The sequence below is a fragment of the Aquarana catesbeiana genome, linkage group LG06, assembly GCF_042186555.1.
Source record: "Aquarana catesbeiana isolate 2022-GZ linkage group LG06, ASM4218655v1, whole genome shotgun sequence".
NCBI lineage: Eukaryota > Metazoa > Chordata > Amphibia > Anura > Ranidae > Aquarana > Aquarana catesbeiana.
The window spans coordinates 153,977,621-153,996,672 of NC_133329.1; the positions used below are offsets into that span (position 1 = coordinate 153,977,621).

Sequence of the window (19,052 nt, forward strand, 5' to 3'; positions counted from 1 at the left end):
AGACCAGAGGCTCCCAGGCGATCTGAGCTGCTGTGCCTAACTGGTATTGTGCCTACAGTCAACGCTGCTGCTTCAACCTTTTATCACTAAGGATTAAATATCCTTAGCCCTACCGGGGTTAGAGCACAGGATTGCCAGCATGATTGCCTCCATCCCGCAGGGTGGCAGGAAGCGTGACAGATCCCCCTTCCCGGAGTCTCCTCGTCTGGAGCAGGAATGGGTTGAGGATGGTGAAGAGCTGAAAGCTCAGGATTCGGTCGAGTGCCCGGCAGATGAGTCTGCTTCCGAGCAATCTTGTAAAGATATCCACTCGATGTCTTCCTCTCAATTGCAGAGGTTTTTGATCCTGACCGATATGGTTTGTTCTGCCTTTAAGTTCCCTATTGCAGAGGTGACTGAGCCCCCCGGTCCTCTTTGGGATCTCTGAGACCTTTTCAGGTTGCACAGACTTTCCCACTACACCCGCTGTTGTAACAGGTGGTGTATGCTGATTGGGAACATCCTGACAGGACTTTCTTGCCTCCTAAAAAGGTTTTCCCTTTTATATCCCATGGATGAAAAGTTCCTGAAATGGAGCATGACAACCGTAGATGCAGCAGTCTCTTCCTTTAAACAAGAACTTAACTTGTTCGGTAGATAATGCACAGGGCTTGAAAGACCCTGTTGACAAGACATTGGAGTCATTATTAAAGGCTTCCCTTTCTTTGGCCAGTTCAGCCATTCAGCCAGCTGTTGCAGCAATTGGGTATTTGCCAGTCCGTAAAAGATCAAGTCAAATGGCCTGATAGGCCTAACCAGGAGGACACTGCTGAGCTCTGAGGAAGAAGGCACTTTCCCTTTGAAACGCGTCAGCTGGCAGTGATTCCAGTGATTTCCTCTGTGACCTTTGGAGAGTATTGTTCGTTCCAGACTGAATGCTATTTGATGACTATTCATATTGCAAGAATGTTAGTTTGTGAGTAGTTTTTCTTTTATCACTTTTAATAAATGCATATCCAAAGGATAATGCATAAGGCTGGTGCGCCCCTTTTTCTTTTTATATCTTTAACCAGGAGGATGATCTGGCTGAAAAGACAGATATTCCTTGAGTGCTGTGTTTTTGCTGTTGATGCTTTAAATGATTCAATACAGCAGGTTTCTCATCTGGCTCTTGTCTGTACATATTCGCAGACCTTTATGGCTTAAGAACTGGTCAGCTGAGCTTCCTTGTAAAAAGTTATTGGCAGGTTTCCCGTTTCATGGGGAACGTTTATTCGGTGATCACTTGGACAAATATATCCAAATATTTCCAGAGGGAAGTATTGTCTTCCTGTGAAGAAAAGCTCCAAAGGTCCCTTGTTTAAAAACCCAGGGACTGCTTCCTCAAATGTCTGCCAGGGCTGTTCCGCCACCAACAGGGCACTAGGGCCAGGGGCAAGCCGCAAGGCCAGGGCCAGAAAAAGCCCTGGGTCTAAAATCTTTCTAAACCCAGCACCAAGCCCTCCTTTTGAGGGGACGCACCCAATCCATCGGGTGGGGGCAAGGCTGCTGTACTTTGTGGACGTTTGGAAAACAATTCAGGACAAGTGGGTCATCTCAATTATATCTCGCGGTTACAGGATGGATTTACAGGGGGTGCCCCCTCAGAGTTTTCTAACATTCAGCGTTCCCTCGGATACTCCAAAAATAAAACTTATTGCTTCAGGCACTATATCATCTAGTGCATCAAGGAGTGATTGTAAATGGTTCCGGTATCCGAAAGGGGCACAGGGCTTTACTCAAACCTGTTTACGGTTCAGAAACCAAACTGGGACACGAGGCCCATTTTGGACCTAAGGTCCCTGAACAACGATCTATTGATACAATCCTTTTGGATGGAGTCCGCTCATTAGTAACCTCACTCCAGAGGGGAGACTTTTTAGCCTCCATCGATTTATAAAGGACGCGTACTTACACGTACCTATCTTTCAACCTCATCAGAGGTTCCTACGTTGTGCAGTAAGGGAACATCATTTTCAGTTTGTGGCTCTACCCTTCGGGTTTTCTATAGCTCCCTGGGCGTTCACAAAGGTCCTAGCATCAGTACTGGGTCTTTTAAGGGCCCAAGGGGTCCTGGTGATCGGGTATCTGGATGACCTCCTGCTCAGAGATCACTCAGTACAGGCTCTAGAACAGAGCATAATATGCACAGTGAGGTATTTGAAAAGCTTAGGCTGGATCATAAATCCCAAAAAGTCTGCTTTGAGACCAGCTCAAAGTCTAAAATATTTAGGTCTGATTCTAAGCAAGAGTGTTCTTGCGACCTGTAAGGATCTGTGCCCTGAAGGATCTGGTGTGTCAGATAAGGGGCACCAGACAACCCTCCATTTTGCTCTGTATGAGTTTTCTAGGGAGGATGGTATCCTCCGGGGCAGTGCCCTATGCCCAGTTCCATTCCAGGCCTTTACAACAAGAGATATTTTTGGCTTGGAACAGAGGAAGAAAAGCCCTGGATTATCCAATGTGCTTCTCTCCTCAGGCATGGTTAAGCCTAAACTAGTGGTTGCAGGATCAGAACCTGCAAAAGGGAAAATCCTTTCTCCCGGTAACTTGGATAGTACTCACTACAGATGCCAGTCTCTCAGGCTGAGGAGCGACCCTAGACGTGCCCACAGCCCACTGGAAATGGTCAGTAAAAAAGCAGACCCTGCCCATCAACGTCCTAGAATTATGGGCAGTACGTCTGGCCCTACGATCCTGGACGGTGGAGCCCCAGGACTTCAGGGTTTAGTCTGACAATGCCACGGCAGTGGCCTATATAAACCACCTAGGCAGTATCGGGAGTCGTTAAGTTCTGAAGGAGGTCAACTACATACTAGCCTGGGTAGAGGGACATGTGCCAATAATATCGGCAGTCCATATCCCGGGAGTAGAGAACTGGAAGGCAGATTATTTCAGCCTCCAGCAGATCTGCCCGGGGGTCACTACACCCAGAGGTGTTCCAGGAAATTTGCCAACATTGGGGATGGCCAGAGGTCAACCTACTGGAATCCAGGTTCAACAACAAGCTACAGCAGTTTGTCTCGAACAAAAAAATGCTTTGGCAATTGGAGCAGATGCTCTGATAGTTCCATGGAGCCAGTACTCTCTGGTTTATGCTTTTCCCTCTGATCCCTCTCCTTCCACATTTGTTGCTCAGGATTTGGAGAGAGGGGATTCCAGTCATTCTGGTGGCACCAGTCTGGCCCAGAAGGCCCTGGTTCCCGGAGATTGAGACTGACAATAGACGGACCATGGACGCTTCCACGTCACCCCGATCTACTGTCTTAAGGTCCTAATATTCCACCCCAATTTACAGTCTAAGTTTGACGACATGGCTATTGAAGCCAGGGTATTAAAGGACCATGGTATCTCGGGACCAGTGGTGTCCACTCCAGTGAATGCTAGAAAAGCTGTCACTAGAAAGATTTATCTTAAGGTCTGGAAGACCTATATTGCTTGGTGTGAAGCCAGAAAATGGCTTCCTTGGAAATATGTTATTGGGAGAATTCTCTTTTCTACAGTCAGCTGTGGAAATCAAATTGGCTTTGAGTACAATCAGAGGTCAGATTTTGGCCCTGTTAGTATTCTTCCAAAGGCCTTTAACTTCCCATTCACTGATATTTTTTTTTACCAAAAGGACCCAAGAAGGGGCAGGCAGCTTCTAAGGTTTCCATTGGGTCCGTCAATTGTTGTTCAGACCTACGGTCTGAAACTTAAAGCTCCTCCCTTTAGGGTGAGAGCTTATTCTACCAGGGGTGTAGGAACCTCCTGGGCTTTTTGTCATCAGGTATCTGTGTGCCTCAGATTTGTAAGGCTGCTACCTGGTCTTCAGTGCATACGTTCACAAAATGTTATCAAGTGGATGTTCGAGCAGCCAAGGATTCGGCTTTTGGCCGTAGAATAGTATGGGCTGCTGTATAAGTTCTGATGGCTGTTTGGGAGGGTGTGTCCCTCCCCTCAAGGCTATTGCTCTGGGACATCACAGCAGGTAATGAATACTAGCCTGACTTTGTCCCATGATGTAGTCGAAGAAAAGGATTTTACAGATAAGTATGACGTAAAAATCCTATTTTTTTTTTTTATTGGTTTAACTAGATGGACTGGTGTTTTTGTTGGGGTGTGTGTTTGTGTTTTTTTTATTTTTTTTTTTCAGCCAGACTAACCATAACTATTATAGGGAGAACCTAAAATTGTACTTGTTAACTAGCACAGACTTCTGGGAAAATCGATGAGCCAATCACACAAGCAGGAAATGACACTTCTAAGGTCATTCTGTACACAAACTGTTTACAGAACTCTTCCAGGTTGCGAAATTACATTTAATTTTCAAGAAAATTACAGCAGCTCCTGTAAGGTAATTTTTAATGACCTTAGCCACTTCCCGCCAGCAGTACATCAGCCTCAGGCATCATTTAGATATCCTGTTTTGCCGGCAATTCCCTGCACAGTGAAAACAATCATATCGGCTGTGTAGCCGCTTGATTGTTTTTACAGTTGGCGGGAGGGGATGTCCCTGCCCTCTGGCGTTTCTACTGGCTCGCCCGTGTGCTCGGCGAGCCGGAGAAGGGATCTGCCGGCACCATAGAGAATACCGCAGACTAGGTGGTCCTCAGCAGTCTGACACTGCAGTGTATTCGGCTGAAATCTATCTTTTTTTTTTATAACTAAGTTTTTATATTGGATTGTCAAATCTTATTTGTATTACGATTACGATGATTCTGTTCTAAAAATGAAAGTGTATGCTGTGACTAAAGATTTCCTTTAAGTCACTGATGATGAACAATTTGGAATTGAGTAAATTAGGAGGTCAGAACTGGTGTGCAGTCTTATTCCTGGGTAGCGACGAAGTATTTAGGCCAGAGGTATGGAATTAAACTCATGGAGCTCCGATTTTTAGTAAAATTTTCCTTCAGAGGTTTGAATCGCATATTTGTGCCCCCCCACCCCGTTACATCAGTTTCCTACCTACTACGTCAAGATCCCCCCACTTCACAGCTGTGTCCTCAGCCCCCCACCTCACAGTAATGTACTCTGCTCCCACACAGTATTTGCGCAGTGATTTTTCAAACGCATTTTTCTTTTTGGAAAAAACACTTTTTAAATTTTTTAATGCACTAAAACACACTATATTGCCCAAATGTTTGAAATAAAAAAAGATGATCTTAGGCCGACTACATGGATACCAAACACGACATGCTTTAAAATTGTGCAAAAACGTGCAGCTGCGTCAAACTACATACATTTTTAAAAGCCTTTAAACGCCTTTACAGGTTACCACTTTAGATTTACCCAGGAGGTCTACTGCTGAAATTACTGCCCTTAATCTGACCTTAGCGGTGATACCTCACATGCATAATGCAATTGCTGTTTACATATGACACCAGACCGGCGCTTGCGTTCGCTTTTGGCGTTAGCAGGGGGGGCCAGGGATGCTTTTTTTTTATTTATTTTGCTATTTTATTTTTAAACTGTTCCTTTCATTTATATTTTTTTTTATTATCTCAGGGAATATCCCCTATGATAGCAATAGGTACTGACAGGTACTCTATTTTTGAAAAAATTGGGGTCTATTAGACCCTAGAGCTCTCCTCTGCCCTCAAAGCATCTGACCACACAAAGATCGGTGTGATAAAATGCTTTCCCAATTTCCCAGTTGCACTGTTTATATGCGGCAAAATCTAAGTCATGAAATGCTCGTAGTTTCCGGTTTCTTAGGCCATAGAGATCATTGGAGCCATTCTGGTCTTTGATCAGCTCTATGTTCAGCTGGCGGAACCACCGGCTGCATTCTCAGGTTCCCTGTTGGGACAGGAGAGACAGAGAAAACCATGGAAGACAGTGGGGGGGGGAGGGACGTTCCCTCCCACTGCTTGTAAAAGCAGTCTAGAGGCTACTTAGCCGCTAGGATTGCTTTTACATGAAAGCTGACCACTGGCTGAAAAGCATGATACCAAGATGATACCTAAACCTGCAGGCATCATTCTGGTATAACCACTCAAAGTCCAGAAACATACCAGTACGTTGATGGTCCTTGTTGGGCATATATTGTAATCTATTTTTTTTTTTTTTTTCCAGGCAGCCTGTGGGCTGAATGAAAAAAGGAGCTTGATCGGTGGGTATGCCCACCATTTGAGAATACCTCTCTTCATCCACCCACTTCTAATGATGGGCATACATGCACCATTTTGTTTTTAACACTGGTGGTGAAATCACCTCCTACAGCGCTGGAGTCGTGGCTTTATGTATTGTGGGAGCAAACGCTGTTGCTGTCAATATAAATAAATCCGCACTGCAGCTTAATGGCGTACCTGAAAACAAAAAAATGGTTAACAATAAAACACAGTAAAGTATAAAAAAAGACGTACCTGAAAAGCAAACCTGATAAAACATTGCAGCATAGAATACAGTAAAGAGCAGAACAATAGAGAATACAATAAAACGACAACTATTTTTGGTTTTTTATTTTATATATTTTTTTTTTTTTTTTACACTTTTATTTGTAACTGTAACGGTTCGGTTCCAGGTTTGGGTCTCTGAAAATGCGATGGCATCTTGGGAGACCCTGTGAAAGTGTGCCTAGTCTGTGCAATGCTGTACCCTATGCTAAAACTCCACTAGTGTATGGTAGCGTTCAAAACATTCACCAATGCAAAGACCAGGATTGTCAGGACAGGAGGGACAATAATAGCGGGTGTCACGCCTATATCCGCGCTTTCTACAGACACAACATTTTCTTTGGGGGGGCTTGTTGGGTAGGGGTACTCGGGAAGACATACGGAAAATGCCTCTCATGCAGCCGGCTTACTGCATTTGGATTTGGAAGGTGAGGTGGAGCATCGTCTGGGAACAGAAGGGCTCTGACTATCTTTCTGGAATCTAAGGAAGGATCCAGTCCGTCCTGCAGCTCTGTATAGCACATGAGCGTTCAGCAAAGCCAATTGAAATTAAACAGACACTTTCTTGTACCAGCGTCTGGCCTTACGGGCAACTAGTTACGGCGCCAACAACTGGTCGTTGAGGTCCACCCCTCCCATATTTTGGTTATATTCATAGACACAGAGGGGTTTCTCCACAACACCAGTCACCGTAGTAATTTGGACCGTTGTGACTGCATGAAGGGAGGCAAGAAGGAAAACATTCTTATTATCCCTCCACTTCATAGCGAACAAATTACACTTCAAACAGGCTCTCTCCCCCAGCCTAAGACTGGAATCTACAGGTCGCTGGGGAAAGCCCCGGCGATTAGATCGCATGGTGCCCCATGCTCCAATCTGATGATCAAACAAGTGACTAAAAAGTGCCACGCTTGTGTAATAATTGTCCACATACAAATGGTACCCCTTTCCGAATAAGGGTGACACCAAGTCCCACACAATCTTGCCAGCGCTTCCTGTGTAGTCAGGGCAGTTTGTCGGCTCCGTGATGATCTCTTCCCTCGTAAACCATAAAACTACATGTATAGCCTGTGGCCCTGTCACAGAGCTTATACATCTTGACTCCGTATCTGGCACGCTTGCTAGGAAGATACTGTTTGAATGACAAGCAGCCAGAAAAAGTAATCAGGGACTCGGCAACGCAGACAACATGATTGGGAGTAAACAAGTCTGCAAAACGGTTGAAGTGGTTTACGAGGGGCCAAATTTTGTAGAGCCGATCATATCCAGGGTCTCCTTGAGGATGACAGAGTTCATTGTTGTTGAAGTGCATGAACCGCAAGATCAGCTCGTATCGTGCCCTGGCCATGGAAGCAGAGAACATGGGGATATGGTAAATTGGGTCAGTGGACCAATAGAACCGCAACTTAATCATTTTAACTATGCCCATGTCAAGGGATAAGCCCAAAAAGGTCTTAAATTCTGAAACCGTAATTGGTTTCCAAGCTCTGGCAAGGGATAACTGGGGATTAGCGGCGATTAATTGACCAGCATAAAAATTGCTTTGGTCCACAATAGATCTATAGAGATCTTCGGTAAAAAAACAGCGAATAAAAATCAAGTGATGTAAAATCAACTGTTTCCACCTGAATGCCGGGTTGGCCGGTGAATGGGGGAAGTACGGGTGCTGCAGAAGTGGTGGGCTCCCAATTAGGATTGGTGAATTCTGCAGGAAGGACACTATGGGCATGACGGGCCTGTCTTTGTCTTCTTGGTGGCAGCAGGACACTACTATTGCTTGCCATCTCTCTAGCCTGAACTGCGCTTATGGGACTAGCCACGTCACCTCGTGTTACTGCAGTGCTGGTTTGACTACGAACAGGGTGTACTAGGCCGCTGGTGCTTGCCAGTTCACCAGAAGGAATAGCGGCGCTAGTACTTCTCTGCTCCATACGAGAGCCCTGCGGTTCTTGCATCTCAACAGCAGATGATGATCAGGGTCTGGTACGCCTGACCTTGGCAGGGACCACAACTCCGTCGTCAGAGCTATCTATCATGGAGCCACTGTCGTCTACAGGATCGTATTCTGAGCCTGAATCTGACAGATGAGTGACTTCCTCTTCACTATCTGTCATGCTCAGAAACGTGTAGACCTCTTCACTAGTGTACCTTCGATTTACCATTTTGGGCTCTAAATTTACTGGTACACTAGTGAGACTCGCAGGTAAAAAAGCTCCTAGGCTGTCAGCAACTGTATCAAAATGCTACCACAAAAAACTTAGCGATCGCAGGGATCAGGCCTGACTCTGCGAATGCTGCAGTTATGTGTTTAGTGTTTTGTAAGTGACAGTGATCGATCGATACTGCACTTGGGTGGGCTGGACGGAGGGGCAAAATGCAGGTGCTAGCAGGTATCTGGGCTTATCCCGATAACACTGCGTTTTGGGGAACCCTAAACTGCTGGGGACACTAGTATATTATAGATCTAATCAGATATCGATCCGTTCAGACACTTTACCACTAAGGGGGATGTATGCTGCGTGTGTGGGTGTTAGCAGTACTGGCACTAACCTGACGCTGCCTGGGGCGACGCAGACCCTATCTGACCCTAAAACCTAACTTGTATCACCCGCCAGGCGATCAGGGGGTTAAACCTTTATTGGGTAGTATATGGGGGTACCTGACGCTATAAAAAGCTGACAGTGAACCTAAATACTTACCTGGCTAACTAGCGTCACCTGTGACACTAATACGGCGATCAAAAAAAGGATTGCTTAGTGACACTGGTGAAGGGGTGATCAGAGGGTTAAACCTCTATTGGAGGGGTTCCCTAGACCTAAAGGGGCCTACCACTAACTGCCCTAACACTTAAAACACAAATGACACCAATGCAGTGATCAGTAAGAAAATAAAAACTGCTATTGGTGTCACTGTGACGGGGGTGCAGGGGGGGGGGGGGTGATTTGTGTGCCTACGTGTTCTACTGTTAGTTAGTGTTGGTGCAGACTTACTTGATGTCTTCTCTCCTTGGGCGCTGGAAAGAAAAGACCGTCACAAGGAGAGATGACCTCACTTCCGCTGCTTCCGTTTACAGAAGCAGAGGAAGCTTCTCATTCGCCAGGAGTGATTGCGAGGGTGTGGCCATGAATCGGTGGCCTCCCCCTCAGCACGGATCGCTCCTGAAACGATTCCGACCGCCACAGGCACTGGGGGGCCCGATCGGGCCTGCTGGGAGGCAGGGACATATAGGTACGCCCATATTCCTGCCCGTGTAATTCTGCCGACGTACATCAGCGTGCGGTGGTTGGCAAGTAGTTAAACATTTCAAGTATACTTATATAATTGGTTGGGACCAAATTATGTGGATTGGTAAAATCTGCACAGCTATTTCCATATGTTGGATTCTACATCTAAACTTATGTGTTGTATTTCCTTTCCATGTGCTTTATGTCCTGAAGCCTTGCTTTGTATTCAAATGACTTCATGGTTATTGGCTTCATTTATAGTCTGCACAGCTCAGAGATTAACATAGTTTTTATATAATTTTTTTTTTTTTTCCTGGCTTTTTTGGGTATGTTTCAGATTTTTTTTTTTTTTTTCTCAGGTGTCAATGGGAGCTATTAGACCGTTTGTTGGTTTGATTAATTGAGCTATACACAAGTGTTCTTCCACATGTCTTTGTAAGGTTTAGTATGATACTATTGTACATTCTATATCGAATTGCAAAATATCCTTTTGTTGGCATATAATGGGAAACCTATGTTTTGGTTTTTCTGTAAGTTAGTGTTTTTTTTGTTTTCGTTTTTCACCTGTGTAAGACATAGGTGATGTAATATTAGAACACACAATATATGGCAATATCTATACAAGGTTCAGACATGGTGCACTGTTTGTTTTGAATATTTTCCTTTTTAATTGTATTAAGATTTCTTCTCATACAGTGGTGTGTATGCTAATAATGGGGATATATAGCTTTTTTTTTTTTTTATCAGCTTTTTAAGTGTACAATGTATATTTTTGTAACCTTGTACCCAGATTTGTACAACTGCATGGCAGGTATATGCAATGCTATATTTGTATATACAAAATTTGTGTGTGATTTGATTAGAGGTATATAAATTAACAAAATGAGAGGAAAAAAAAAGAATCTGATTTAACAAAATCAAATCAATACTTGGTGTGACCACCCTTTGCCTTCAAAACTGCATAAGTTCTTCTAGGTATGCTTGCACATAGTTTTTGAAGGAACTAGGCAGGTAGGTTGTTCCAAACATGTTGAGGAACTGCCCACAGATCATTTGTGGATATAGGCTGCCTCAAATCCTTCTGCCTTCATGTAATCCCAGACAGACTCTGTTGAGATCAGGGCTCTGGTGGATAAATTGGTGGGCCAATCGCACGCCTCCCTGATGGTATGGCATGGATAAGTGTCTGACTATATTTCTCATTGTTGAGAATAGCTTTGATCCTGACCATATCTCAACTCCATTTGCAGAAATACAGCTCCAAACTTGCAAGGAACTTCCACCATGCTTCACTGTTGCCTGCAGACACTCATTATTGTACAGCTCGCCAGCCCTATTGGAAACAAACTGCCTCCTGCTCCGGCCAAATATTTCAGATTTTGACTCTTCAGTCCAAAGCACCTGCTGTAATTTTTCTGCTGCCTATGTTTTTGTGAGTGGTTAAGTCACTTACCCTTGTCTGGCCAGACTTCTCTGAACAGTAGATGGGTGTACCTGGGTCCCACTGGTTTCCACCAGTTCTGTGCTGATGCCTTCTGGACAACTTCTGATGTCGAAGGGAAGTAAGCATGATGTGTCTTTAATGTGCTGCGTTAGGTTTCCTTGGCTGACCACTGACAGTCATCAACATTGCCCTTTTGTTTGTACTTATTCAAAAGAGCTTGAACAGCATATCTTGAAACCCTAGTCTGCTTTGAAATCTTTGCCTGTGAGACCCTGCTGATGCAGTATTTACCTTGTGTGCTCAGTCTCGCTATGGTGTATGACCTGTGACATGAAACAGGCTTCCATAACCTCACCTTTTAGAAGCAGAGTTTGGCTGTGAAATTCATGACAATTCGCCTACATGTGAAATTTATGACAATTTGCACCTGCTTGGTATAATTTGTGCACCTGACTCTCTCTAATCCGTCAAAATACCAGACTTTGTTCAAGTGTAAGAATTGATGCTGGTTTGAAGCCAAAGGGTAGTGTCACCCAATAGTGATTTTATTTTTCTTCTGTTCGCCCACTTTGCATTTTGTAAATTGATAATTAAAATACATATTTTTTTAAAGCATTTTTACTTTACAGCATTTCTTCACACCTGCCTAAAAGGTTTACACAGTACTTTGTGTTTATGTATTGACATGGAAATTTCTAGATAGGAAATTCCTATGCTCATATTGATTAGCGGTTCCAAATTAACTACTTCCGTAGGGAACAGACCCTAAAGATACTCTGTATCTTTCCAAATAACTGTTCTGCCTTTATGACGCAATTGAAGGTTTTTATACACTTGATTCTGTAGGTATCACGTTAATATTGTGTTTATGGTAACAAGGGGCCTAACATAGGCAGACTAATTCTAATTGAGACGCAAAAGAATGAAAACCTTATTAGTGCCGTGAGGGCAGTGTGCAATACATACAAAATAGAATACAGTTATATACAGAACTTACAAATTTCCTTTACAGTATATACTGTGTGTGTGTGTGTGTGTGTGTGTGTGTGTGTGTGTGTGTGTGTATATATATCTATATATTTATATACACACAGTGGGGACGAAAAGTATTCAGACCCCCTTACATTTTTCACTCTGTTATATTGCAGCCATTTGCTAAAAATCATTTTAGTTCATTTTTTTTTCCTCATTAATGTACACAAAAAGCCACACACTTGTCTGTAGAAGACCTTACTGTTTACAGTGCATGTCAAAGCAAATGAGACTTATGAGGTCAAAGGAACTGCCTGAAGAGCTCACACAGAATTGTGGCAAGGCACAGATCAGGCCAAGGTTACAAAAAAATTTCTGCTGCACTTAAGGTTCCTAAGAGCACAGTGGCCTCCATAATCCTTAAATGGAAGGCGTTTGGAACGACCAGAACCCTTCCTAGAGCTGGCCGTCCGGCCAAACTGAGCTATCGGGGTAGAAGAGCCTTGGTGAGAGAGGTAAAGAAGAACCCAAAGATCACTGTGGCTGAGCTCCAGAGATGCCATCGGTAGATGGGAGAAAGTTGTAGAAAGTCAACCATCACTGCAGCCCTCCACCAGTAGGGGCTTTATGGCAGAGTGGTCCAACGGAAGCCTCTCCTCAGTGCAAGACGCATGAAAGCCCGCATGGAGTTTGCTAAAAAAAACACCTGAAGGACTCCAAGATGGTGAGAAATAAGATTCTCTGGTCTGATGAGACCAAGATAGAACTTTTTGGCCTTAATTCTAAGCGGTATGTGTGGAGAAAACCAGGCACTGCTCATCACCTGTCCAATACAGTCCCAACAGTGAAGCATGGTGGTGGCAGCATCATGCTGTGGGGGTGGTTTTCAGCTGCAGGGACAGGATGACTGGTTGCAATCGAGGGAAAGATGAATCCGGCCAATTACAGGGATATCCTGGACGAAAACCTTCTCCAGAGTGCTCAGGACCTCAGACTGGGCCAAAGTTTTTTACCTTCCAACAAGACAATGACCCTAAGCACACAGCTAAAATAATGGAGTGGCTTCACAACAACTCTGTGACTGTTCTTGAATGGCCCAGCCAGAGCCCTGACTTAAACCCATCTTGAGCATCTCTGGAGAGACCTAAAATTGGCTGTCCACCAACGTTTACCATCCAACCTGACAGCACTGGAGAATGGCAGAGGATCCCCAAATCCAGGTGTGAAAAACTTGTTGCATCTTTCCCAAAAAGACTCATGGCTGTAATAGATCAAAAGGGTGCTTTGTCTGAATACTTAGGACCATGTAATATTTCCGTTTTTTTCTGTTTTAATAAATCGGCAAAAAATGTCAATTCTGTGTTTTTCTGTCAATATGGGGTGCTGTGTGTACATTAATGAGGAAATAAAATGAACCTGAATGATTTTAGCAAATGGCTGCAATGTAACAAAGTGAAAAATTTAAGGGGGTCTGAATACTTTCCATCCCCCCAGTATATTATATTATATTATATTATATTATACATTTTTATTTTAACAAGCTTTATACTTACCGACTCTGAATGGAATTAGAGTGGCCCTGCAGCTCCGCCTTGCGGGGCCCCACCAGTGCTCTTTGTTCTCAGATTAGCCCTGCCCCTGCTTCCTTGTTTGCTTTTGACAGCAGCGGGAGCCAGCTCCACTTCTATGAAAGCAGTGTGAATAGCAAGCTTTTTATGAAACTTTCAGCAAGCTTCAACAAACTTTCTTGAAGGCTTTAAAGCACCATTTAGCTACGGTTTGGATATTTTATTTACTTAATGGAATTGCTGATTGTCACTTTAAACAAGCTGCTAAAAGGTTTCCACAAGTGTTCAACAAGCTTCAATACTCCCCCCTTGTCACTGCCTTAAAAGCATCCCAAACAATGTGTGGGTTCGCTGTATTGACATTGGAGGACCAATACAACTGAATGGCCTCCATCACCTGGACGGAAACCTGCTCATTTTTGTAGCCATCCAGGTGAGGGTTGCCAGCTTCCTCCCTTTGCTCCTGTGGTGAATGACAGAGTAACCGCAAGGGGGTTGTGATCCGTCAGACCCCCGGCCAAATATGTTATATCTTTCACATAGGGTAGGAATAGATTATTCCCAAAGGCTAAATCTATCCTGGCAGAAGACCTGTGGGCTGTTGACACATGCGAAAAGCACTTATCTGGGTGTTTCCAGCGCCACAGCTCCATGAAATCTGCCACAGACCTCCATCAATTCAGATTAGTGGAACCCCCCCCCAGCCGGGTTGGAGGTGTCCAACACCGCATCCAGAACAGCATTGAAATCCCCCAAAACAGCCACAGGGAGGTGAGCATATGGTGCCATTTTAGTCAAGAGGTCATATAGTATCTTAACCTGAAAGGGGGAGGCACATATATATTTACCAACATGATAGTTTTATGATATATTTCTATGACTATCGCCACATATCTGCCACCTGGATCAGTAAACACTTGATGGATCGTGCATGGTAGAGACCTGGAAATTAGGATAGAGACTCCTCTAGCAAATGTGGAGTACGTTGAATGTATGACCTTTTGAATCCACAGTGTGCGTAAAAGGATTCCACTGCCATCCATGTGTGTCTCCTGTAGGAGTATGTGGTCGGGTCTGTGTAAGGTATTGGAATATTGAGGCCCTCTTAAGTTTGTGATTTAAGTCCTCGAACATTCCAAGACACAATCCTAATATCATCCACCATTACAACCTCTACTGTCAAACATAAACCAGAGAATCATCTGCAAAGGGGGTCTAACCCCAGATATAGTACCTATCATACCTGGTAAGGAAAACAAAGTTAAAATAAAAACCCCTAGGTCGAGCTGTGGCTCTAGAACATCTCACCCTTGCTTTTATACCAGAAACCAACAAACCCAGTCCGGTATATAGCTTAATCCCTGAACAAAAAAAGGCAACAAAAAAAAATTGCGGTGAATTCCCGCCGCAGCAATCGAAAGTTCCTTTAATAGTCCATATCACCTCCACTAGCTCCTACCAGAAGAAGTGGAGTTACTTATGATATTGAAAAGAGCTCTGTATAGGAGAATCTCAGGGAATGTGTGGACAGAGGAAAAAAAAAGCATAAATAAAAACAAGAGAAAAAGCACAAAAAAAACCCTTACCATATCCATGGTCTGTATTACAGGGGGAAGGTGTCATCCCTTCATAGCATTTATAGTCAGCATAACCAAATCTGGACGCATGGAGGTTGTCAATGATGTAAGATATTTATAGTAGAAATACTGGAAGATATGCGTTAACCATGTCCTTCCAGGGGAAGAGAAAAACCCTCCTCAAAAAGAAGAAAAAAAAAAAACAGAAAACAAAATATGCAATAGGGCATACACGCTTCAGTCGCACGTCAGATTGTCGTTCACAGGGCATCAAAGTTCTTTAACCATCCATTCACAGGCTTCTTCTGGGTGCTCAAATTTCACCGATCCTTTGTGTTGTACTCTGCGTTTACTAGGGTACAGCATACTATTTTTGACCTCCTTCTCTCTCAGGCGTCTTCGGACTTCAGTAAACGATCGTCGCTTCTGTTGTGTCGCCGCTGAGAAGTCTGGAAATAGCATTACCCTTGCATTGTCGTGTCGTAGCTCTTGCAATTTTCTGGCTTGAGTCAGGATCATGTCTCGGAAATTCAAGAAGCGAACCAGGAACGGTCTAGGGAAGGCACCTGGGGTTCTGTTGCCGGCAGGGACCCTATGAGCTCGCTCGACTACATAAGTAGGTGGCATATCTTGCATGGATAGTAGCTGTTTGAAAAAGTGCACGGCAAATTGTGCAGGTCTGTCTCCTTCGGCCCCCTCAGGGAGGCCCACCACCCGGATGTTGTTCCTTCTCTGGCGGTCTTCTGCATCAATAGCCTTGTGTTGTAGGGACGTAACTTGGTCTCTAAGTTCAGCTAGTTGGGCACCATGATCATGAGAGGTATCTTCCATTTCAGAAACGCGTGTCTCCACTGTAGTCAAACGGCCCCTAATCTTATCCAAATCGTGCCTTATCAAGTTGTACTCAGATGAGAGGTGATCTATGCACCCCATGAGTTCTGCTTTACTAGCACCGATTGCCTCCAAGATCGGCCTGGTAATTGCCTGTGTCTACTGTAGATGCCTGAGCAGTTTCTGAAGTATTCCCCCGTGTCTCCTTAGCCTGTGCCATCTTACCAGCTGCCGATTTGGCGCGCTGTTCCTTCCGCGGAGAAGACAAGATGGCGGGGCCAGGCGCCGTATCCTTAATGGAGCGGGTCTGTCTCTGATCCGACAGTGCCTTAGCAGACTTCTTGGAAGTTGAAGAAGGCATCGCTAGATTCAGCGCTCTCTCCCCTGTCTAATAGGACACTTTGCAAGCCAGTGTGAATAATCCAATATCTCGGAAATTAAGCAGGAGTAAGGGAGCTGTGGAGGAAGGTGTGCTGCCGCGATCACATCCGGCCGGAAGTCCGTCACTGCGTTGTTTTAACTGACAATTGCACGGTCGTGCACCGCTGTACCAAAACAAAATTTACCTTTTTTTTTTCACCACAAATAGAGCCTTCTTTTGGTGGTATTTGATCACCTATGTGTTTTTTTTTTTTTTTTTTTTTTTTTTTTTTTTGCTATAAACAAAGCGACAATTTTGAAAACAATTTTTTCCTTTTTTGCTATAATATCCCAAAATTTCAAAAAGTGTATCAGTTTAGGCCAATATATACTCTTCTACATATTTTTGTTAAAAATAATCGCAATAAGCATAGGTTTGGTTTGCACAAAAGTTATAGTTATGGAATTTTTTTTTTTTTTTTTTTTTTGACACTTTTGACACTCATTTGGGACCATTGACATTTATACAGCTATCAGTGCTATAATATGCATGCTTAAATGTCACTGGCAGGGAAGGGGTTAACACTAGGGGGCGATCAAAGGGTTAAATGTGTTCCCTCATGTGTTTCTCACTGTATAGGGATGTGACTTGGGGAACGCACATATCGTTGTAGGAACGCACAATCAGTCTCCGCTCCCCTGACAGAACAGGGATTTGTGTGTTTACACACACAAATCCCAGCTCTCGCTCTTGTGCCTGCAATCGCAGGTGGCCAGCAGCAATCGCACCCGCCGGCCAGGCACATTGGGCGCCGCGCAGCAGATGCGTGCGCCCGCTATGGTTGGTTCTTAAGGGGGCAGATGTGCCTATAAAGCGGTTTGGGCAGTGGTGCCATTCTTCCATCGTATATGTACGCGAGGCAGTCAGGAAGTGGTTAAAAGCTTAAACAAAGTTTGCTGAAAGCTTTGTAAAAACTTGCTGTTCGCACTACTCCTCTACAAACTGAAGCCTGTGTGAAACTGGTCTTATACAGCTTAGAACAGCGGCTATGTGTTTCTATATTTAAGAAACTAGGCATTTTATAATGGAGATATCTACATAAACAAATGTTTTGGCTTTCAAATCTATACAAAAACGGAGTTGCACTCGTTTTTCTGTTTTATTAAGTCAGCAGCTACAAAAAGTGTAGCTGCTGACTTTTAATACTCACCTGTCCAGCGATGCATTTGCCCAAAGCCTCGGTTATCTCCCTGGCATCACTAGTGTGGGCATCCGGCTGTGACAAGTTGCGGCTTCACAGCTGGGAGTGCACTGCACGTCCTGAATGGTCGAGCAATCTTCTGGGACCTGTGACGTGTTCCAGAAGATTGCAGAAATATGACATGCCAAATGTGGCATAGGAGGAGGGTTAAGAGTCCTTAAAGCAGAAGTTCCACTTTTGGGTGGAACGCTGCTTTAAACTGATTAGACTGCTTTACAAGGTTCACATATTCTTTTAAAGGGGATCTTCACAGTCAGCAGCTATCCATACTGACAAAAAAAAGCGTTTACCTGTCCTCACCTGACCCGGCTCATTGCTGGTTTTTAGATCTGGGTGCCAAAATACTGTGAGAAGCCAACTGACACCTTGCCTCTCCAGACAGCTGCCTGAGCTGTGCTGCACCCTGTGACTGGCCCCGCAGTCTCCTGGGACTTGTGACGTGTCCAAAAGGCTGAGCGGGAAGAAGGGGAGGGGGGAATAATGTTGACCTTCCATTTGGATTACTGTGTCAAAATCTGGTATTGGTCTCCCCTCCCAACAAGACATTATTTTCAGCATATAATTATATTGTTCTGATCTGTATTAGATTATGCTAAATACATTTCAGCTTCTGATTGGTCCTTATATTGACCAAATTGTAAAAGATCCTTGCTGTTGTACCCTGTGGTTCTTGAATTGCCCTCTAACTTGAGAAGGAATGTAATTAAAAACACACCCTGCTTTTGCTTGATTTTATTTTTTTTTTAATTTGCTTTCTTCTTATTCCAGGTAATATCCAAGTGTCGTGGATAGATGATACATCAGCATTTGTGTCTCTCAGCAAACCAGATCAAGTACAAATAGGTAAGAGATGCTGTTTTAGTGTAAGATGTAATATAGGACTATATTTTCAAGGTTTCTACTTTGTGCATTTATGACCAAATTTTTAGCTGGCTCTGCTTCAATATTTGTGTATGTAAATGTAAAAATTGATAATTTTTTACACATTCTGAACAAGCAGATCCATGCTGGCGAGGACGTTTTGCATCCCTAAGCTTGCTGATCATAGCATTAGCAAAGCAGACATTGGGTATACAGTGCTGGCCAACACTACAGAGGAGAAAGATTTGGGGGGTACCTTTTTATTTCAGGTTGTAAAATGAGCAGCATAACCAGGCAGTGGGAAAAGCAAATTGAATTCTAGGATGCATAACTAGGGTGATGACCAATGAAACAAAGACGCTCCAGGTGAGTGAGTCTCTGGTTAATCCCCACACACTAGTTGGGTGGTAGCCCAGCTTTTATGATGTGTATCATAAGGAAATGATTCTGGACGGCTGCACTTTCAAAAATTATTTTATTGAAGCTTCATCTGACAAGTGGGAAGAAGGGAAAGAGGAGACATGATTGAATCCTTTTAAATACATCCGGAGGGGTGAA

General features: G+C 43.9%; 1 protein-coding gene across 2 annotated transcripts in view; it reads left to right on the top strand.

Moving 5' to 3' along the window:
- The window catches only part of PARN (poly(A)-specific ribonuclease), a 287,911-nt gene that overhangs the window by 165,946 nt on the left and 102,913 nt on the right, over positions 1 to 19,052 (top strand). For both annotated transcript variants that reach the window (XM_073591082.1, XM_073591083.1), the window contains one exon: positions 18,402 to 18,476. In XM_073591082.1, the coding sequence (XP_073447183.1) occupies positions 18,402 to 18,476 (75 nt within the window). The remainder of the gene's footprint in view (positions 1 to 18,401; positions 18,477 to 19,052) is intronic.